Below are 23,819 nucleotides of genomic sequence, written 5' to 3' on the forward strand. Positions count from 1 at the left end.
GTGAAGTTTGCCTCTCTACTTAAAACATCAGGATGTCATGTCCGACGTCCACAAACAAAAAAATTGTCTTAACAGCCCGTAGAATGTTTACTTTTGAAGCTAATGGCTTTTAATGTATGTTATAAATATTTGAAATAATTCCTGGCGGTTAATATTTCATGTGTGATTTCAAGACTTTAAACATTAGTTGGAGACGGCCGGGCCTCACCAGAAACCCGGCCCTGTACCGTTTCACATTTTATTGCCCGTTTGATGTTGATGCGATGAAATTTTTAACAGTGTGTGGCAGCGCCTTGTCACATAAACAGCCCAGGTCATCAGCAAAGCACACGTATTGTACAGGGACATTAAAATTAATACAGGAATAAGACCTGGAGTTCCATTAAATAGGGAATATACTGCTGTAGAAGCTAAAAAAATGTGAATTCATCTTTTAATTACACTTCTATTAGTAGAGGTTTAAATTCTGTTCACTTAAAATCCTTGTAAAGTGGACAAATTATTCTGACTTCAAACGGAAACGGCTTATTTGGCATCCTCAGGCAAAATGTTAAGTCAAGTGGAACAACAGGAGGGATGATTGTCTCATTATCTCATGAATATATGATGCACCATTTATGATTAAACTGTCCTCATGGCAGCGGTAAAACATGGCAATCTTATTAACAGATCGTCTCTGTCGAGCTCTCTCATGTTCGGGTGGAGCGGCCCTTAGAAATTATTAAATGCTTTAAGTGCTTCATGTAATACTTGCATGTATTTTGCATAAGTAAGGCGCGGATGTCATGTCGGTGGGCGAGGGGGAAGTGACAGGGGGGAGGCTAAGTACAGACGTGAGAGCTTCATTTGTCAGGGTGCTGATAGTCAATTACAAACACTGATATCATCATAATGTCTCTTAAAGCACGGCATGAAAAATAGATGGCAGCGATGAGCCTCGGTGAGGGCGCGCAACTTTATCTGCATTCATTTGACAGAATTAGGACGCACTGATGAGAAATCCTGAACCCTTTATTCTTAGAGGTTTACCCTGAATGTTTGCTCTTACCTGCAGATGGCGGACTGACTGTATGCCGGCCCTTCAGCGGCACTGAGTGCCTGGCCCACCTGAGTCTGTGTCAGGCCCAGGGACAGCCGGCGGATCTTGAATGCCTTGGCGAATTCACGAATCTCCTCCAGGTTGACCCCGTCCACCTCGCTGGGGGCGGTCTGCGGATCTACAACGCAGCAGACACACACCTCATTTTATTAGCCCTTTGCTCCCTCGCCGTTTGCCTCATTGTAAGGAGGGAATGAAGCAAACGCTCGGATGTGTAATCACAAACGTCCCTAAACAACCTAAAAAAGCGTCCTGCTGTGAGTCGGAGATGGTTATTTCTCTTTGCCCTTGAGCGTTTGAGAGATGTTTTGAAAAAATAAATAATCTGAGGTGTGAAAGCAGTCAAGTCATGGCACTGACTCGGAAGTGTCAAAAATTAATCTCACATACAGAAGCATTATTGGAAAAAAAAAAGGTGACAACACAGATTTTTAATTCAATAGTGAGCGAGATGGTGGAGATGTTTTCCTTTCATATTGTCTAATTTTCTCTTTGAATACATGCATTCAAAAGCTGCCCTTCTTAAAAATAAACATTAAATAATGTATAAAGACTATATTGAATCTTTCTGACCCTTTGTGGAAACAGTTCGAGCCTTCTGCCAGCAGCGAGCCTCGCGCTCCATCGGCTCTTTATTCAAATAAATGCTGTTTACAAAGATCTCTTCTTTTTGAAAAATTTGAGTGAATCATTTTGAAGTATTTCTCCGCTAATATAAAGTGATTTCACATTGTACATCAATGTCAGATGCCCTGGCGTCCTGCTTACTAAAGCAAAGTTTGTGCCGCTGAATTATTCATCTTGGTCATTATCAATGAATTATTAAAGAAATCCTCCAAGCGTATTTAAGCAAAAATCTATGAGGTTGCCATCTCGTTGTGCCTCTTAAGTGACGTGTAGCGAATGCATCGAGTTCCAGACGTGTGAAGATGAGGGACTAAAGAATCAGAATAAACAGGAAGGATGAGAAGGCACAGCTTTTGGGCCCCATCGTTCTCATATCTAGGAGCATTTCTTCATCAGTTCCAGCAGAGTTTACAGACTAAAAGTTTTAAATCCATGTTAATGGAGGGTTTTTGGTGTGAAGTCCACAAATACTTGTGTGCAAAACATTAGCTCAAAAACCCTGATTTATTTTTGCAACAATGAATAAAAGATAAAGTAGAGCTTTCACAACAAAAACAGAATAATGGATGAAATATTTTATCGATCGACAGACAGACAGACAAATAGATAGATCTTCAATGAGTAAGACAAGGAAATACACAATTTCTCTACTCAAAATGAGATAAAACATCAGTTGCAGACAAAAATAAAGATGAAGACTATTTTCATTTCATTGTGACTCACAACTTGGGAACCAGGGGTGTGAGAAGTTATAAAACCAGGAGCAAGGAATAAGGACAAGGACGACGTGCTCCTTATTCTAGGCCTGTCTTTAATTCACAGGTAAGTAATAATAAATATTTTCATCTGTAAATTATAACTTTTTTGGCAGGGGAAATTTGCTAGCTTTTTCTTACATTTCATCATATGAGTGCGCAAGAAGAGAAAAATAGGTGACCTTTCAATTTCCTCTTAAATTCATGTTGTTGTTTTTTTACAAGGACAATGTTAAAATATTGACAATCTGAAAGACGGTGAACCTACAGAGAATCATAATGTGAGTCTGCAGCCTCCATCTGCTTTGCTAGTGTCTGACATGCAGTTGCTATTTTCAAAGTAGATGTACTCTGACCCATCCCAGCACCCATGGGAGTGTTGGTCTTAAAATGAGTCGTGTCAGGTGCATTTCCTGCACATTGCTATCTCGAGGCAGCAGAAAGTGGCTGCGCTATTGAAGAACAAAAAAGTCAAGGGTGCAGTGGTTTTCCTGCTACCTACCTACATTGGCCTGTTACCTACGCTTGAATACTCGCATCCACCTGTGCTCACCTGAACTAAATATTTCCACTGATTTATGCTCACAGACATTTCTCTGCACCCCTACCTGGAGCTCACAGTGCATCAGGACGATAGCTACCATCCTCAAAACAATTCAGATTTATAAGCTTTGAAAGAGTGTTATCTTTTTTCTGATCACTGAAGTTCAGCAGCTTTACCTCATGCATAAATGGCACAGACAGCAGTGATGCATTTGTTGTTACTGCTGCAGTAGAATGACTGCTGTTTCACCCATTCACATCCTTTTGCTTATATACACAGTCTTTACTTATAAGGCAATCTAACTTGTTAGTATGAAACAAGTGACGGTGCTGCAAAATGAAGGTTGGTCATACCCCAAATCAACAGCACATATCTGGAAACTTAGAATTTAGATTATTTACACAAACTGGAATTTAGATTATTTAAATTGGGCCTAACTTGTTGTTTTCATTTCCAACATTAATGTGTTTTCCTACAGATTACATGACATTGCCTCTAAATAAACTGCATATTAACCTCTTTTTGTTCCAGCAGAGCTGCTCACTGGAAACCAGGAGAAGATTGTGATTGCGATGGTTAAACGAATGCTTAAGTAAGGCGTTGGTGGAAAAAAGTTTAAACTCAGCTTACTTTGTCTGGACAAAGATGAAAATGAAAACAACATTTTGCTGACATTCTTCTTCCTGACTGACATTTTTGCCATCTGATTATTCCAAATACCAGTAACAGACATTATTTTCTTTTTCTTGTTAATCTGTTTCTGGCACGTTGTTTGTGGCCAGTGAATGCAATGACATTTCATCTCTCCCCTGCAGATGATTGATTCTGTCATGGGCCTTTGCTTTGTGTATGTACGCTGTAAGTGATATTGAGAGGAAGTGATATTACTCGTACTCAGCATAAAGCATTAATTCTATTTAACCGAAGCACAATGATTTCGTGCAGACTGGAAAGCGGTTTATGAGATATTCTCCGAGCTATGAGTAAATACAAACTAAACACAGTGTCTACAACATTGTTGATCAATGGCAACTTGTTTTTTATTAAATTCGGCGACATTGTAGCCGCCTTTGAAATGACTATACATGGAGTTTAGGGGAATCGACTCTGACAAATGAAATTTATCTAAATAAAAGCGAGTTTTTAAAGGCAATAGCTGTGTGTTGACAGGCTGTGGTCGAGTGATTTATAAGGCTCTGTGAAAGGCGCCTGCATTGGTCGAATGAAACTGATGTTCATTATACATAATAGACGCCACTTTGGATCGTCTAATAAACCAAAGAATTGGCAGTCAGGAAAGAATAAAACAATAATAGGAGGCAGGGATAAGTCAAAAGCTTTCTACGCAGTGAATAATGTAGATGTGGAGCATCCGCCATGTTGAATCTTGAGGCAGGGAAACCAAAGATGTGTTTTTTTTTCTCACAGCTCTGGTGATATCAGGCCATGCAGATAGTTTAATTCATCCTTTTAAGAAATTAAACTTTTGGATTTGAGGTTTTTCTCCACCTAAATATAATGAAAGTCTACTGGATGATCAAAATATCCACAGATTACAGATTCATATTTCTGGATAATCCACAAAAACAGCTTTTATTGACATTATTTACCCACTGGAAAGAATTGCCAGTTAAAAGAGCTAATGTTGTCTTAAGTATTTGAACGAATAATAATATCTGTTTTGCCATCTTTTTAATCTGTTTTCCATTATTAGTTTTCATTATTTTCTTTTAAAGAGGAAATTTAAGAATATCTGAAATATTTTCCAGAAAAAAGGTCAAGAATTTGTAATAAATTACTACGACAATCTGCTCAATTTTCAAGAAAAACTTTTTTACTTGATTAATTTGATCAACGAAAATCTTAATTGTCCTGAAATCTAATATTGTTGTTTTTTAACTGCAGAAATTAGTTCTTGACACATCATGCTTCTCTGTGAACACTGATGACACAAAGGTGACTGTAGGGTATTTTTAGTCAAATAAACCATCTCCCTTCTTATTTTACTCCATGAGCACCAAGTCTATGTTAATCCGCTGCTGAAAACTGCCACCAAGAAATACACAATTTCCTCCTGTTTTCATAATGTCTGCTTAAAGCTAGAGTCCCCAACTGTTCTGGGTAATTACACTTGATCTTACACTTTAATGCACAGTCGCTCATATCACTGGATTTTATTCAATTCGTGTCAAGGCATGTTGTGTTCCTGTGAGCTGTGTCAGACACTTACTGCTGACCAGTTGCCCCACGCTGAGAGCCGAGGATGAGGAGGAGGTGGAGGAGGAGGAAGAGGCCTGGTGGAGGGGACTCTGTCTGTGGGGCATGTGGAGCAGGTTGGGCTGCGAGGAGGCGGTGCCTGTCTGACCCTGCTGCTGGACACACAAACAAAAATCCCGAAGTGACACAAAATTATCGACAGCATGAGGTCCAGAAAAATACCCATAATTCCCTCATCATTGTCACAACAACCATCATTTGCAATAATTGTGTGACTATGATGACTAGGCTAAAGTAAATCTAATCAACCTATCAACAGCTATTAAAATAGCTGATTAGAAGATGAATGCAATGCATTTAGTTTGTACTAGATAATCAAAAGCTGCTAATGACTGCCTGACATTTGTGACAGAGCAGAATATAATATCAATAGTCTGTTCGATACTCTGCAGGTTTGCGCCTGCAGGAGATGCAGAGAAAATCGGCTTAGGTACATCAGCGTCGCTATGAACTTTACAAATGCTTCTCTGTCGAGTCAAAAAAAAAAAATGCAAAAAAGCATTCTTGACAATTAGAGTCTTCTCTCTCGTCATCACGCCCGAGAGGATGCTAATAATGGCAGCCTGGAATGAAAACATGTGGACACAGCAGTCCCCGTATCAAACATAATTCATGAACTGCGAGCTTCGTGCTCTGATGGAGGAAAAAACGATGTATTTTCATGTTTTATGCACATTTGAATCGCTTTTACAAGATCAAGATGGTGCGTCTTGACTTTTAAAGTGAAAGGCTGTCTCTGCTCGGAGCTGGGCCGGCTTCTCCTTTCCTTCTTTGCAATTAATTATATTCTCTGTGGCATGTGTTTGTTTGGATGGTGGGGGGTGTCAACAGCGATGCACACACTGTCAGGACTGTTGACAGGCCGGGAGAATTATCTAGCTTCACTGGAAATATTCCAGACTGCAGGCTCTGACAACCGTAAATTATGCCCGTGGAACAATGTGTACACGTGGGCTTTGAAGTGGAGACAAAACATTATTACAAATGCATTAATTCATTCAAGAATATGATGTGACGATAACGGAGAGCTGAATTAGGTGTCCATCTGCGGAGATTTCATCCATCCTGTACCCTGCAGGCCTTCAATGTAAATTTTTACCCTGTAATTCCGTGCTGACATCGCTATTATTAAGTCGATAACAGTGGTATCGTTGTTTGCATGCATATGACATTATATGGATCTGCAAATTGTTTGAACTTGAGTTTCAAACAAACAAACAAACAAACACACAAATGGAGGATCTTGCGCATTTTCAGCTTTAACATCAAAAACTCTCTTGTTCAGGAGAGAGGAGGAGATTCCAAATGGAAAGATGTGGAGTACAGATTTAGGAGTTTAATGTGAGGTGATGAAATGTTGTTGATGTTGTTTTGGGCTTTGCAGGGGCATGGCAGCTGACGGGTTGGCTGACATGTGCCCTCCAAGCATGCACAGACACGCACATACACAAAAATTGTGAGCAATAGTACAAAAAGCTACAATTTTCCAAGTGGAATGATGCAAATGAGCGCTATGATTGTTGAAGCAGGGAAAATGTGAGGTGATTAGCATAAATCATATCTGAGTGACTGCTCTGGGATGACTTCACTAACCGCTGCTTATTATTGCTTTTAAAGTATTGATCAATGTTGAATCATCAGTTTAAGCAGCCTTTATAACACACATATCTCCCTCTATGTGTGTGTCGATGCGTCGGTATATATGTTACCTGCTGTCCAGGCTTGATTGGTGACAGCGTGATTCCCTGGGTGTTGATGACAGGCAGGATCTGATTGCCGATCACCGTGGCGATGATCTGGCCTTGAGCGTTGGTCAGCAGCTGAGGTGTAATTGGCTGTACATGCAGTGCTGGGTTGCCACCCCCTGATTGGCTGGAGGGCCCTGCAGAGTTGGGCATCAGTGGGATTGTTCCAATTATCTACAAAGGGGGTAGAGTGGAGACGAAATCAGCTGGGCAGTTTTAGAAGATTGAGGAGCGGAGGGTGGAGGCATCTGTCTTAATGATCTCTGCCGCTCGGCTTTCGTGTGCGTGACCGGAAACAAAGCCGGCTTTGGTCCAAAATACTTTAATTTAATATGTGTGTGATTTTGAGGGAGAATCACACACAAGTGTCCGCTGATCAGCTGTCACCGGCGTGGTTTCACAGGCCGGAGCGAGTGAAGCCAAAGCAGACTGCCAGGGGCGCGATGCAAAGGTCAGCGCTGAGTACCTGTGTGTGTGATGGTGCACACCACTGACTGTATTATCCATCACAGGGTAAGACTGTGTGTGTGTGTGTGTGTGTGTGTGTGTGTGTGTGTGTGTGTGTGTGTGTGTGTGTGTGTGCGTGCTAAAGTGTCTGATGAGAAGGAGTGAGGCTGCTGAGAGACAGAGCCCCCCCTTTTCACCCTCCCTCCCCTGTCTGCACACTGGCAGACGGGAAGATGTGGAAAGAAAGAGCAAAAAACGAAACAACAAGATGGAGAAAAGAGGAGCATCAGAGAAGGAGAGGGGGATTCAACTACCCATGGTCCCAGGGTAGTTCACCCCTTATCCCCCCCCTCCAGCACTAGCTTCCCGCTTCTCTGTGGATGTAATCAGGAAGGGCAGATCAAAGGGGGTGACAGAGTGTCACTTCAGCATTTTAGCTCTCAGAGCTGCCAAAGTGTGGCCAAGAGTGGCGCTTTAGGTGGGTCTTAGCGCCTCTTCACCGTGATGAAGGTTAATGTCATTCAGGAACTGCTTCTGAGCATCCGTCGCCTGGGCCACCTCCCATGTGTCATGACACCAGAGAGCAGCCCATCATGGATGAGATGCCCGTCATTAGACATTCTGTTTGAGAGCTAAGAGCTACTTCTGCAAAGAAGTAGCTCTAACTTTATATTTTTAGTGCGACCTCTTCCTCAAAACTACAAACTCCCTCCACACTGAATGAACCGAGCCATCGCTTAAGCGTTGGAGTGTTGGCTCGCCTCCCCCTCCTCTCCCTCCCCTGTCTCTTTGACATAATAGGGAGGGATCAGTGAGAGAAAGGTGGGCAGATAATCTGTAATTCATCCCTGCCACGGCTCATTTGCTTATGCTGCTTCACATTAGGGGGGAGATAATTTATCTCTCTCTCTGTGCCAGCTTTACAAATTCCCTGTAATGCTTTCCTGCCACTTAGCATATTTTATTGCCCTGCCTGATGCTCTTGTCTCCCGAGTCCCACTGATCCCGCTTTGCATGCCACCGTGGCAGGGAGCTTGTTCCGCTCAATTATTCATCGTCACTGGACTAAGTGGTTGTTCTATAAGCATAATAAAAGAGTGGGCAAGTGACAGCTCAGCTCTCGTCCCCGTCCCGCCGTGCAATGCATCTCTATCTGACTATCTCTGGCAGATGTTTCATGGCAGCGTCGCAAAGCTGTTCCTGGACCGGAAGCATTGGGCTTGAACAGCGGAAGGGAAAAAGCAACAAGTTTGTTCAACGTTTTCTAGGCAATGAACAGCGAATTCAGGATCCTCGAGTTTAGAATTTAACAAAAAGAATAACAGAAACTGATCTGGAGTCACCAAAAAAAATAATTTGTTAGATAATAGGTTGGAGTTGTTCTTTTTCACAGGAAATTCCCATATCTAAGTAAAGAACTTTTTCTAAGTTTAGTGCATGTTTCATTATTTTATACTGACAGAATTGGCAGTTTAGTATAGAAATTATTTGATGTGATATTGTACATTTGTGCATGATTCAAATCTTCATCTTCTCGACATTGCTTTCTTTTCATTGCATTGTTCCTAATAAGGCAGCCTTCAGGACCTCCTCTCATCCCTCTCCTCAGTTGTCTTTCAGCCTCTCCTCCTTTATTCGGACTCCCGTGTTTGCTTCGCGCTACAGTTCGTATGACATGTGTGTAACACGCCTCTCTCCACACAGCAGAACTCATTAAGATTATGCTGCTCTTGTTTCCACTGAAGTCTCATCTCATCTCTCCAGCCAGGTCAATCTGTGTCTTTAGCCATGGTCACCAGACAATATCTCTGCCCATTTTCTTTCCTCCACTGTTCATGCAGTGAATTGAAACCCAAGAGGGAAGATGTTTGGAAAGTTTGGAGCAAAGTCCTAAATCCTAGCATTTGGCCTCGAACAGCGGACTCATAATGGTGCAGTGAATCTAAGATGACATGCTTTTGTTGTATTTTCTCAAAATGATAAAGATATAATCAAGTAATTGAGCAACAAAGAGGATTTCACATTAACCTACAGCACCTTTAATATCCTATTAATTACGGAAAGGATTTATGTGACAGAAATGACAAACATTAGTCTGTTGCCTTGTCTCAAAAAGGAGAATCCAGTGCTTTCATGCGATAAAGAACTTTATTTCTGTTTGGATTGCTGGTGGGACACCACAAACAATCCCAGATCTTGTAGGGCATCAACAGACTAATTGATGCTGAAGCTGATCAATAGTTGGAGCCCTGCAGTAGATTTACAATTACAGGGTTAATAGCAGTTTACACTGAGGTTACATGTGATCTAAGGGCTGGGAGATTCCATCGATAGACGGAGCAAGCATGTGTTGTTTCAGCTTTGGTCACTTGATGGGCTAAGGGATTGAAGCCTGAGAGCCAAAATTCAGGGGCAAAGTTCCCAGACACAATGATAAGATACTAGAAATGATGCTTTACTGGGAGTCACCATACATACACAACATAGCTTGCAGGACATTGTTATTGCTGGAAACCTGCAGGAAAAATAAGAGTTTGAATGAATAAAAGACTAAATACCACAGATTCATAAAGGAAAGAAAAAAACTCAGTACTGAGTGTCTTAACAATAATCTGGCTTTTATCCACAGCCCTAATCACTGCTGCAGAGGTGGCGAGGACAAAGGAGCTTCATTGATTCTCCTTGGAGAATAAGAAGGCTGGGACCATTATAATTAAGGTTTAAAAACATATTGAACTCCAAACGTTCATCAAACCCGCCACTTTTCAAGGTCCCCAGTGAGTCAGGTTATGAAAAGGCCTTTAGACAGAGTTGCAAGAGACAGTACACTTTGTTTTACTCGTGCAGCATACAGATGATGCAAACCAAGGCCTGAATTCCAATTAAACACTACCTGGAATGCATAAAAGCACTTTCCCGGAAAATACAAAACTGCGATAGAAGCTGCTCCTTCGGTTTTGCAGCTTTCCGATGACGACATAAGTTCTCAGGATTTCGGCAGCGGCGAAGGAGGGACCATCTGATAGGGTGGTGCGTGTTTCAGAGCCCTCTGTTTGAATAATGCTGTGGAATAATGAAGTGGGGAGCAAAGGCTGTAGCCCAGGGCTTTGACCGTCGCTGTGACCTGATTATGTCAAGGGCTGTCAGCCACCGAGACACTACAAAAGCACAGAGCATCCCATCAAGTCCATATCCACAGTGATCTGTCCCCAGCGCTCCAGGCACCTCCAGAGCCAGGGAAGTCCATACTGTCTCATTAGTGACATTTAGCATTGGGCGCTCAGACAACACATTACCGTAAACTGGTCACACTGGTGGAACTGAAACTCCACTTGGGTAAGCTAAATGTCAAGTGCAACATAAAAATCAACTGCTTTCGCATTTTTATAGCGCCGAGAAATGCCAACTATTTGGGTAAACTTGCTGTGTTTGTATAAAGTTTGCGTTAAAGACAGCGCAAGCGCTGAGAGACGAAACAGGGGTTAAAGTAAATAACCCGGAGTGGCATTAAAGGGCACATTGACCATACAGTTTTCCTTTAATATGTATTGTGTGCACCTGTGATAAGATGATTCATTAGATAGGGTCCCACAATGACAAGCATCATCGTTCAAACCTCTGGCTACTGATGGAACAATTCCGCAGCCACCCTGTAAATATGACAAGGTCAGCGTTTTGCTGCAACACAAGAATGCGGATAAGAGAAAGGAGGGATTTGTTTATTCCCAAAAAAGCTTAACAGAAAATGGGGTAGAATGTAGACGTACATAGAAAAGCGTTGAGGAAAGATCACAAATACTATACAAACGTTATTTGGATCCACACGTTCACACATGATGGATGACACAGCAACACATTGCCATGGAAAGTCTGTGCAGCATCTAATTATCTGCTTGTATGACCGATCATTCAGAAAGAACGTTAGGCCAGCAACACTCACCTGTCCTTGAGCGTTGGTGACCAGCTGCCCGGTTGCTCCCTGGAGGTTCGACAGGGTGTTTCCGAACACCTGAGAACCGGTGATGGATCCCATGGCTGCCGCTGCCGCTACCTGACTGGCCAACGGATTCAGCTGGTGAGAGGCAAGGACATCGTTTGTCAAGGCGGTGTTTGTTTGCGACATCCCTGACACAGAATTCTTAGAGAGCAGGTTTAGGATAGCTCAGCATGGAGGGAGGGTGGGGGGGTGACTCCATCCTTTGTCGTAGAAGCCAGAGTAAGCTAACTGTAGCGAGGTCTATATAGTCCGGTGGAGAGGGCTGTGCAGTCCATCATGCAGCTCCCAGAGGCCTGTGCTGCTGGACCCAGTGGGAGGCTCACTAGAAGGTGGGGAGGAGCGGTGAGAACATGAGGGTGGCTGTGAATAAGTGGCCATTTTACCACTCTAAGTGCTTCCTCTGGCCTGTCGGGTTCCCCACGGGCCGAGTTGAGTCTATCCGCCCACGACACCGGCACAACAGCATCCCACTCTAACAATACCGCCATGCATCACTGTATCGCCAACCCCTTCAATAAGCTTCGACTAAGAATTCCTCCCGCGTCATAATGCACTAGCACGCCGTTACTTTTGAAGGAGAGGAGGGTTAAAATGACCATCTTTACCCTTGCTGTAATGGACTCATCTAGGCTGGCCTACGGTTGTGAAAAGAGGCTCCTTGCTACAGGGAGAGGCTGTAGAGCCCCGCCACATCGACAAGATTACCCATATAAATCAAGCTAACCACTTATTAGGGGGCTGAAAATGCACTGCTGATTTGGTTGTAGTGCAGCAGAGCAAAGTCTTATTAGGTTGAGTAAGTAGATCAAAGACCGAGAAGAGACAGGAGACCTCCCAATTACTCAACAGAATAGAGAAATAATGGAAACACTGCTTTAGAGCAGGCTGCCCCGCTCCCTGCTGCTTATTGGCTACATTCAAACAAAAAGTGCTGAAATTAAAAGAACAGCTGATATAAAAGGTTTAAAATGACACGTCTGTATGCTTAAGCTTATGGAAAACGCAACGTGCCATAAAACGAATCCTTCCTATACCCCTCTCCGCACACTGTAGGGAATTGAGGTCTGTTCATCCGAGATCATTCAGATGCCATTCATCTTTTATCATACCCCGCCACCATATATTATTACACTTTCTGAAATCAAATGATGAAAAAATGCCACGGAGCGATCAATACTTTTTCATTGACAGTAAAGGTTAAGCACATTAAGAATGACACCGCATTTGTCTTATGAAATCATATTTCATGTTGGTGGCCTCAAATTGGCTGTGATTGATATTACCTCCTCTTGTCTGAAAGTCATCCAGTTTTTTTCTCGATAATCGCGAGGCTGTCTTTTATATGTCCAGGGAACGTCCTTTGGAAAATCTTGAAGTTTAAAATGTTGGAAAAAGCCTGACTATGACCTTGCGTGCAAAAAGTAAGCTGGAATCAATCTATAACGTTTGATAGTGATCCCCCTAAACTCCAACAAAGTATAGTATACTATGTTCATTCATTCATTCATCTTCCAACCCGCTTAATCCGCTAACGCAGGTCACGGGGTAGCCAGTCCCTATCCTGGCAGTCTCAGGGCGTGAGGCGGGGGACACTCCGGGCACCACGCCAGTGTACCGCGGTATACTATGTTATGGTCTTAAAATAAAGGACATTGCTGTTTATGATCACTAAACTCTAAGAGTGGAAGATGAATGCATTGGTTCGGTATTGGATTGCAGCATGCATTGCATCGAAACCTCAATAATAGATCTAGTGCATGATAACTGCAAGGAAAAACAAACAAAAAGGCTTCAACCAGACGTCCAAACACCAATTAGCAAGGAGAATACAAAACTGCATGATAAAATGAACTCAGAATGGGAGAAGTGTGATCAAAATAACCAAAGACAACAATTATTAATGAGAAGATGTACATCAATGGAATTCAGTTGCCAATCTATCTGTTAACTGAATAGTTTGAACATTTAATTACAGTTTGGAGAGTTTTACATGTAACTTCTGTTTCTTCTTTTCCACAAAATATGTAATATAGAATTGGTATTGTAGTACGATTTCTATCCAAACACTTCTAGTAATATTTGCTGAATTTTTTTCTTACAAAGTAAGGGATTTATATTTTCAATAAAGATGCATCGGCTATCAGTCAAACGGTCATTTACTCAAAATGTTTTGCACCCTGAGTATGAAAGAAGTTTTAAGGACATTTAACTCAATTAGATATTTTTCTTATTTGATTACAAAAAAAATATGTGCATCATTAAATGTACCTCAGAAAGAATTTTTTTAGCATCATCAAGTCTCATGAAATGCGTAACCATGGATATTACAGTACCTAAATGCCACATGTTTTTGCAAACATTTACTTTTTCACTTACTGTAAGCCTTTAACCCAGTGTTGACCAATTTAAGTAAAACATTATGATAAATGTCCAATGATATATATGCTTGTGAATTAACATGGAAGAACTAAGGTTTTATTGGATGAGACAAGAGAAACAATCATCTGTGGATTTTTCTCCATTCAATGACAGACATAAGCAGATGCTTTTGTTTTGAAAGTATCTTATTTTTTTCTTAGCCTCTCTCTTATATCTGAAAAGAACAGCAGCTATAGGGATGATAATGGTGTTTTCTTGTTTGTTAAAATAAGTTTCAATTTTACTGTATATATGTGCATAAATACTTCTTCAAAATACTACCAAATTCGAGTTTCATTTCTTACAGCAGTGGACAGGAAGCAATAAAACATGGACCAGCCACTGTGGCCATTCGGTATCTTGAATATTGTACATAAAAAAACCTCCAAAGTGTTAATAATATGGGCCTTTAATCCAAGCTGCTGAACACAGCATGGCTGGATGGAAACAAGTAGGAAAAGCAACACAGCCAGTTAAGCAGAGTTAAACAGAGGCTACAGATCAACACACAGGTAATGTGATCTGCTCAGGCGAGCACACCCTGCAGATCTGCTGTGCTTGGTGTCATTGTGTGAGTGATATTCTGTTGGTGGATTCTTTGAAATATTATCATTGCGTTCCATTCGATGATAGTCCTTTCCGATACTATGTTAGTCTGGTAAATCCAGGTAAGAAGAGAGCCGGCTTTATTGCTGCATTTTCCAGCTCTGGGTAATGTGGATAGTAGAAAGAACTACCAGGAATAAGGATAGTCGAGGTTGTGTTCAACACCTAAACAGGTGATTTTCCGCCGCGGTGACTCCTCTCAACACCTCAGCAGGAGGCACAAAATGACAGAGCCGGCCCAGCATTTGTACTGATTGCACGTGTAGGGAGGAGATAAATGGTGATCTTCTAGTTTGCAGAGCCTGCTTGTTAACCATTCTGTTTCATTCCAAAGGACGCCATGAGGATTTTGAGGAGCGCAGACAGTCAGATGTGCATTGGTCGGATAAAAACAGATGCAAAAAAATAAACTGAAGTTGGAGTATTGGCTGTGATGTTAAAACCAAATTCAAATCACACACCATAGAGCTTCGGCTACCTCTATTATATCATATGACTTCCCCCGTCACCTTTTAGTTACAGCAACTGCTATCACTTTCTGAACGATCACACTTTAATATTGCCAAATATGCAGGGCCAGACAGGGATCAACAAACACAAAGTAAATGTCTCTGAGGGGACACAAAGCTTGCAAATTGTTAAAAATGCATCTTTTCTCCGGACGGCATGAAAGGGAGGGAATCTAAACTCCGCCAGACTCTCCTTCGCATGTTTGACCATGAGGGTCACCTGGTGCAGCAACCCGTGTAATCTCAGAGAATAGAGGGAAAAATAGCATCCCCGCAAACCGTGGAGAGACCCCATGCGAGCCAAAATTGTCTGACACAAACTAACTGGAGTATTCTTGGTTTTTGTTCTTTTTTACGTGGAGCGTTTGGAAACTAATTGCTTTTTTTGTTCTGGACCTTTACAGGTTCACAAAAAAGAACAACAACAAAAAGCAGCAGAGATAAATGGATAAAGAAATACAGACAGGAGCGGGTTTGTCTTCAAACTTCTTCACTGCTCACCTGTGAGTCATCACACATTCGTCTAATACAATGGGGAAAATTAAAAGATGTAGCTTTAAAGAAACTATGAAAATATAATGTAACATAATACATTAATGTAGATGCAAAATAATATGTGAAAATCACTCTTTACCATCTATTCTCATGCAGCTTTCGACATGAATTTTGTATTTTTGTATTTTGTACAAGGTTTTTTTTGTTTTTATTAGCAATTTTTTCTGTTCTGTCCTGTAAATTAGGTCCAATTTATAACATCAGCAACGAAAAGGAAGTCAGACAGCAAAGGATTAGGGTTGAAAAGAAGAACTGGGATTGGGCCTGAGATTGATTGCATTTAGAAGTGTGTATAGGAGCAGCAGATGATGCTTCACTCCCAACCATTCAAATCTAAATTTGCCAAACAAGTCAACAGCAGTGTTGTTTGTGAGAAGAAGGCCCTTCATCTGCAGAACAACTTGGAGATTTCCCTCATTCTTCCCAACATCTCTGTCTCCTCTCGTTCCTTCCTCACCCTGAAATGAATGTAATCAGCTGTGACACCAGAAAACACGTTCTCTGTCTGTCAGAAGTCTGCTAGTCTTCTGCTGACAGTCCTCCGCTGACTCTCCCCCCAGTTCCCCAGCTCCCCTCCCTCACATCCACCGCTCTTATGAACATCGAAATGCTATTAGGCCCTCTGAAACACCTCTGGTCCCTAGGTTAGAGGGGCCTCGCACTGTGGTCGTGCACTCTGAGCCCTCTGAGCGCCGGCTGTTGCTCGCCATTGGGCCTCTGCTCCAACCGTAACGAAAAACAAAGCAAAAAAAAAAAAAAGTGGCATTCTTGAGGAGGAATATTGGGAAGTGAAAGACGGATAGAACAACTGGAGCGGATAACGCCCGGCAAGAAAATACAATAACCCTGCATCCGGTGACGGTCAGACATTGTAATTGCTCAAAGCTGGGGATGGCGGCATGTGGAGGTGGCTGAGGTGGCACGGCGGGTGCTAATGGAGTGATGTCATAGGAAACGCCAGAATGACAGCTAGTTAACCGAGGAGGTTTGGCTAATCAAATAAAATGAATCAAGTTGAGGAAATGGATATCGCAGGCAGCCCCAGAAATGGCCATACCTAATGAGGCGAAATGCAAATGAAGAAGGAAAAGAGTCGTGAAAACGTTTCAACTAACTATAAAAGGATGATGGAGTGTCGGACAGTGGCCGTCAATCTCCCCACTCATTACCTTCATGTGAAATTAACAGCAGCTTTAATCATTACACAGAATCTGTTCCAGCCCATTTGTTGATAATTGTGAGGCTCAGAGGTTCAGAGTGGGTTCTTTGTCATCAATCACAGCAGCAGTATATTTCCTCTGGTTGGGGGACATGGCAAGTAAAAAGATAAGTTATACTGCATTCCTCTTCCACTATTCCTCTTCCCCAGGAATGATCTATAATATTTAGCTGTTTCCAGATGTATTAAATTAGAAACTACTTGGTGATTAAGTATCTCCAAGAAAGTGCTGACCGCCTCGGCTCATGATGTGACATATTTGGTGCAGTTATTTTTGTACCATCCTGGCGTTAAACCCATGTTGTTGTAAATCTGCTGCTGCTCTGGCAATGACTTTAAAGTGGATACCTGGTGATATTTTTTGGTTGCGATGAGAAAAATGAAGCCAGGAGGTCAGAAAATGAAGAAATTATTTAATCTTTTTCCTCCCTAGCTTAGAATTTTACTTCAAATATTCAATATGCAATAAAATATTTCTTGATTGTCTGGGTTCCTCTTTCTGTTGTATCGAATACATGCCATTCATTCTCATTTAAGTGGAAATACCGGGTTTTTTTTCCACTCAGCTTTTGTTTGACATATAAATATAGCATTTGAATGACTTTAATATCCTCCTAATCAATGTCCGGTGATCTTTTGATGTCCTCAATTCAATATAGTAAGGGTCAACCATGCCGCAGCTTTATAAACACAATAAAGCTAAATGATTACTCTCCACTGTGGTGTCCAAAAATACAGCAAGTAATGAAGAGAAATGGAGGAGTTTGAGGGGGAGGCCTGTCAAGTGTCATTGGCCAACTCTAAGCCGTAAGATTAATCACAAGAGAGGGCTCTGTGGCTAAGATATGGTCACCTTTAATCGATAATCCTCCTCTCTCCCCTCGCTCTGTCTACTCTTGTGCTTCACTGTCTCACTTTTCCCACCCAAATATACAAAAACGTTAGTTCAAACTAAATAAGCATAAGTGGGGAGATGAATTGATGACATTTACAGCCGTATTTGTATTGATTACTTCAGTTTTGACTTCTGAGGCTGAACTCTTTGCAGCAATGACCTGAGAGGATGCACTATTCTTACATCTTAGTTGATCCTATTTACAAAACCATCAATTGTACATTCCTGCTTCTAATAAAAAAGGGCATCAAATCACCAAATATATAAAAAATAAATACATACAAATGCTCCTCAAAGTCTTTAGGGCAGTTTGGAGGAATTTCAGTTCACAGCCTGCTATGTCTGTATTGAAAAATATAACAAATCAAGTCTTTGCTGTCCCTGAAAACACTGTGGAGGAGAATTTCTTATAATATTCTGCAGGGATCACAAACGGGACTTTTGACTTGGTCTGTGAGGAGGGCATAATGCAATAACATTGCATTAGAAGGGTCTTTTTACAGTGTGGCAGAGCTGTGCGGCTGTATTCCTTGTGTGAACCCGGTGCTCTGTTTGCGGTCACTAATGGGCATCAGAAATTACAGGCAGTAGAATCACGCCCCGCGGGGGGACTGGCCTCCTTAGCGGAGCAGAGCACTTAGACGGTGTCTGGGAGCCTGCTGGAGGAGGAAGGGGGGAACTCAATGTCATAGCCCTGCCTCATAATTAAAGAAACCCTATTCCTTATCCACTGTTAGGTGAGCCCGAGCTTGGTGCTCTATCTGAAGGCTCCCCTGTGGGCATCTGATGCGTGTTGCCCCCCATGTACATGTGGGCCAGTTTAGGATCTGTGCCTTTCTGGTGGGTGTCTGAGCGGGAAGCCCTTTGCTCACCGCAAGAGCAACACGGCAAATTTTAGAAGATTCGCGGACCTCAAAAAGCGAGGAAAACATCAATTTGACGAGGTCTGAAACCCAAACAAAATTGGAAAAGCCAAAAAGGCAGCGCGAGACACGACGTAGGTGTGATTTGAAAAGTGAAAAAATACCTTCAAACTTTTTTAAAAATGGCAAATTTAAGTTCTCCTTATTTATGAATTCAGGGCTCATCGTTAGTCCTTAAGTGTGTAGATATTCCTCCTGGCTAATCCCTCATTTTGAGTAAATAAAAGTAGTAGAGCTGTCATGGTCAGGTTGTTTTCCTCATCTAGCTCCCATGCTTTATAATTATTCATATGAAATGTGGTTCTGTTGATGGGCAACAGTCTTATTTTCTGCTTCAGTCAACAGTGCACATTTGTATTTCTAAATTGTGGGGGCGCTGGTTATGTAAGGCAATTTTCTGCCTCCTTAAGAGCCGGATCTCCTGTGCATTAATAAGAGGCTAGGCTGAGCTGGGGGGCCTGTTCATGCTCAAAACCACACAGCCAAAACCAGCAGCAGGACCATTTAAACAGACTAGCCCACATGGCATCCATAGTTATTCAAATATTTTATTAAGAAATTGGGTTTTTAAAACAAGCATTAATGGCTGGATGTGTGAATGCTTCCAGTTTAAACATATTAATACTTTTATTACTTTCATCTGAGGAAAAAATTTTTTTTCTAGATGACAGGTTATCTCAGCTGGAGCCGAAAATTATGACCATGAATGAACCACCTACCACCAACTACCTTTATTTGACAGATTATGGGGTTTTTTAAAAAATAATTTATTCATTATTCATTATATTTCCTTGGCATAATGGATAAATCAGAAATATAAGGAGGAAAATTCCTTTTTGTGGTTGAAAAACATCTGCAAAATCATATTTCTATTAATAGACTGGGATCTTTGTCCAAACCACAGATACCACAGTTGAGTTATGAGACATAAGACAGATAATGGACTCTTTCCTCAAATTAAGCATTGCCAGTTTCATCGACAACCCACAGTATGAACCACTGGCTGCACATTTCAGCATGTCATTTTAATTTTGATTTAATACCCCATGGAAGGATGGCGGCACGTTCCACTAAATTGAGCAGACGTGAGGCTGATCTGGAAAATCAATTAATCGATACGCAAGGTTCATTTAATACACATGTTAATGTAATGGGAGAGATGCCCATCGCCTGTAAAAGAGAGACGTTTGGAGCAAATTGGACAGTGGTGATTTTAACAGCGGTCGACTTAAGTAAAAGTGCACTGCAGCGGAAAACAGTCACACGAGTGTGTGAAAGGGCCTCAGCTGGAGACAAAAGCAGCAGAGATGGGCCCAAAACTCGAGGAGGATGGTGGGGAGAGTGGGAGAGGAAGGGGAGGGGAGGGGGGAGAAGGGTGGGACGATGGCAAGTATGTGAGGAGAGACGGAGAGCGCAGACAGCCAGGCTTCTGAGAGGCCGTCGTGGTTGGCAGCTGCTGACCTTGGTGACGATGGGTTTTCACCAGAGGCTTCTAATGAAGGCTGATTGCCAGGGAATAGTGACAGAGCCAAGGGGTAGAGAGGGGAGTGAGGTGGGGGGACTCAGCAAGAGAGGGAGAGAGAGAGAGAAAAGAATAGAGGAGAAGCTCAGGTAATTGCAGCACTTGTGGGTCTGAGGCCCTGCAGTCCTGTGATGTCGGGGTGCAGTCGGGAAGAAGAGAGATGTCTGTGGACGCTTTGGTGGTAAATTGTGGAGCACAGGGATGGGAGGCAGGCCCCTAGGCTGTAATTGCCCCTATGAGTGTGCAGATGGAGAGTGGACAGGCCCAGTATGGGGCTCTGACAGCGATCAAGGAGACAACTGCGTAGGGATGCAGAGACAGACAGACAGCAGGAGTCTGGCGGAGGAGGAAGAGAGAATGCCTCGATCTCTGCCAGACCGCTGCAAAAACCATCCAGCCAGACGCTGGACCAAGGTCAGAGGCTATTAGCTAACACGGAACATGCTGGTGACAAGACAGCCAAGACGAGAACGATGGAGACAGGGCAACCGTTGTTGAGGATGAAGCTCCGGGATGGAGGAAGATGTAACGTAGGCGGATTTGGCGAAAAAGGAAAAAAAAAAAAAAGAGACAGTAAAAAGCGAGTAATTTAATGAGCGCCAGAGACAGGAGGGGATGTCGGGGGTCCGCTGGATGGCGCAGCTGGGTCGGGAGGGTGCGGGACATGCAAGCTGGAATAAGTTGAGTTGATAGGCTGGCCTAAGCTTCCCGCTGCCACGGATCAGTATGTACCGCCTCTCCTCTCCCTGCCTCGGCTGATGTAACTCACTGGAGTGGCAAATTACACCAGACCTACAGCTGTAGCCCGACATTATGATTAATTTGATCAGTAATTTCTCCTGTTTTTCATTTTAATCGCTGCAACCATTCTGCTGTGGCAGGTCTTTCAGATCTAATTAAGATCAATTCCGGTGTAACAGACTTGGTGAGCGCCTTTTCCCCCGTCAAATCCCTGAGCTCTCCGGGCGTGGAGAAAACCCACAGCTCTAATCAATCAACTTCCAGCAAAATCCAGCGGGCTCTGACAATCAGCACATTAACACACTTAAGCAAATTTTTATAATCTTCCCCCACCCCGGTATATTTGTCATCACTGAGGTGCTGGCTGTTTCAGAACCTGCACACCGGTGGGGAGCGGAGGCTATGGGCGGAGTAGAAAGGTTAATTCTTTCTCCATTTAACCAAATGAGCTGCGGTGATCTGAGTTCAGACCGTTTGACTCGAGGGGACGCAGTCTGTCGTGGCGTGATTTGTGTTATAATAGGGATGTTAATGAGCCAATTAATGCTCTTTTGTCTCTGAAATTAAAAACACAGAGCGCCAGGGATGTAATGACTGCACGGGATCTCCTAACTATGGATTTACCCGGAATATCACAGCCACAGAATATCCCACGAGAAGACAATTACAATGAAACATTAATTGGAACATAATGAGTGTTTGTCTGTCTGTGATCTTCTTTCAGCGAGTTGTTGAATGGTTGGGTGGCTCTGCACGTCCCAGCAATGTCAGGAGGAAATAGGTGTGTTATCTACGCAGCCCTGGTGGTATTATGGTAATTATGACTCGCATTCGACTGCGCAGACCGGCTCCTCTGAGAGAGAGGAAAAAAAACAGGAACGCCCTTTAGCGTCTTCGGCTAAAACTCACAAATGCCAGAGTCTGAGAAAGTCTCCGCTCAGGGAGTCTCCCTGATTAAAAACTTATGTGAATTATCCCCCGAGTTGCTCAGCGATTCCAGGCCTGGAAATCCAATCACTGACCCAGGCTGGCGGAGAGACGCCGACCTGCCGTTTAAATCCTATTGCAGCCTTGAGAGGTGCTGAGGCTGCGGCCTGTCCTTGGGCGAGCCCCTCGCCGGGTGACACTCTTTGAAATCACCAGTAATGACCCGGAGAAACTAAACCTTTTACGGCCGTTTTGCACACACACACACACACACACACACACACACACACACACACACACACACACACACACACACACACACACACACACACACACACACACACACACACACACACACACACACACACACACACACACACACACACACACACACACACACACACACACACACACACACACACACACACACACACACACACACAAACTTTCGGTAATCCTATTTGATGAGGCAATATCTTAATGATACTGATGTGGCCCCTTTGGCCCCCTCTCAAGGAGGTCTCTCCTCAGTCATCATAATCAACTTCACTTCTTCTTTTAGAATCCATAAAGCTGAAGACCTCTAATCAACGCAGTGTTTGCTCTTAAACAACCTGCTTTTACTCTTTTAATGCACCAAAGAAAAACAGATTGAAAGAAATTCAGGAAAGTAGTATTTTCCTAAGAATCCAGAGACTCAAACGTCAACGAGTCTGATTGCGCGGCGTCTCTTATCTTAGGTCTTGAAGAGTGTTGTGTGTTGGTCAGTAGCCATTATGTCCCAGTCAGGTTGGACAGCCGGTTGGTTGCGGTTTAGCAGCTAGCCTTTGGATCCCATTAAATCCAGAGGCTGTTTTTTCCCCGCTGTGTCTCACTAGGCTGTGACAGGGCCGGAGAGGGCTGCATGGGGGGAAACAAATAGCCCAACTCATCCCGGCCATAAAGAAGGTTGCACCACAACCCAATAAGGGTCTGACGCTGATGAATGTGACCGGGGACGAGAAGGCGACCCTGGCCGGTCTCCACCAGAAATGAAACCACAGGGATATAAAATAGGTTATTATCGTCGCACCGTGACAGCCAGACGGACGGAAGGGCGGAGACGGATGGACGGACGGAGTGACTAAAAAGGAGGTTGAGTAGGATGAGCAGCAAAGATTAAGGATAGATAACCCTTCTGTGCTGCTGGAGGACGTGAGCCGGGATTCTCATTCTGGTTCATTTTTTGTGCGTTCAACTACTTCAAGGCTTCAGAAAGCATATTCTAACAGAGGAGATGCCAACTTCCTCTTCATCACAGCCACCTGATGAAGGCCGAGTTGAGATGGACAAACCAGAATTGCGTTTCCTCAACGTACCGAACATGCATATTTGGTACTTGGGGTTTGAGACTAATAGATTTAATGTTTGTCCAAGCCTGAAAAGAAAGCTGGAGTTTGAACTCCAATCAAAAATGCAGAGTTACAGTCTTTATAGCCAATCATTCATCTGACTCACCGGTAAAGGCATGGGTGGGGTGACGGGCGACGGGAGGCTGCGGGCCGGCGACTGGTTGGGTCTGTGTGGGGGGGACTGCTGCGGCTGTCCGGAGGCGGAGGAGCAGGCAGAGCCCGGAGACGGAACGGAGGTCTGCTGCTGACTGGGTGGGGTCATATGATGCTGCGTGGGCAACTGGTTCTGTGAGTGGGAGTGGGTCTGTTGGTGATGCTGCTGATGCTGATGCTGCTGCTGCTGCTGGTGGTGGTGCTGCTGCATCTGCTGGAGCTGCTGCAGGTGTTGGAGCTGGGAGTTCAGTGATGAGGTAGCTGTTGATGAAAGGACAGCCAGAAAGAACACCTGAGTGCTCAAACTCAAGTAAGTTTTGACGGCCAACATGTTTGTTTGTTGTTTTCTTTACACGGATCAGCCCCCATTGATTTATGAATATCCTCACACCTCAGATTGGAATATGTGCCTCACAGAGGTGTGGGATGCAAAGGTTGAACAGGGAGATACATGTAAATAGCACTGAGA

At 43.1% G+C, this 23,819-nt stretch overlaps 1 protein-coding gene across 1 annotated transcript in view; it reads right to left on the reverse strand.

The window, feature by feature from the left end:
* pou6f2 (POU class 6 homeobox 2) overlaps window positions 1-23,819 on the reverse strand; it is a 57,573-nt gene that overhangs the window by 3,493 nt on the left and 30,261 nt on the right. Inside the window, exons 4-8 of the mRNA XM_068304383.1 lie at window positions 23,304-23,611; window positions 11,435-11,566; window positions 7,012-7,221; window positions 5,256-5,397; window positions 1,049-1,217 (exon numbers count right to left, since the gene is read on the reverse strand). Of these exons, the coding sequence (XP_068160484.1) occupies window positions 1,049-1,217; window positions 5,256-5,397; window positions 7,012-7,221; window positions 11,435-11,566; window positions 23,304-23,611 (961 nt within the window). The remainder of the gene's footprint in view (window positions 1-1,048; window positions 1,218-5,255; window positions 5,398-7,011; window positions 7,222-11,434; window positions 11,567-23,303; window positions 23,612-23,819) is intronic.

Source organism: Antennarius striatus, chromosome 20, assembly GCF_040054535.1.
Source record: "Antennarius striatus isolate MH-2024 chromosome 20, ASM4005453v1, whole genome shotgun sequence".
Taxonomy (NCBI): domain Eukaryota; kingdom Metazoa; phylum Chordata; class Actinopteri; order Lophiiformes; family Antennariidae; genus Antennarius; species Antennarius striatus.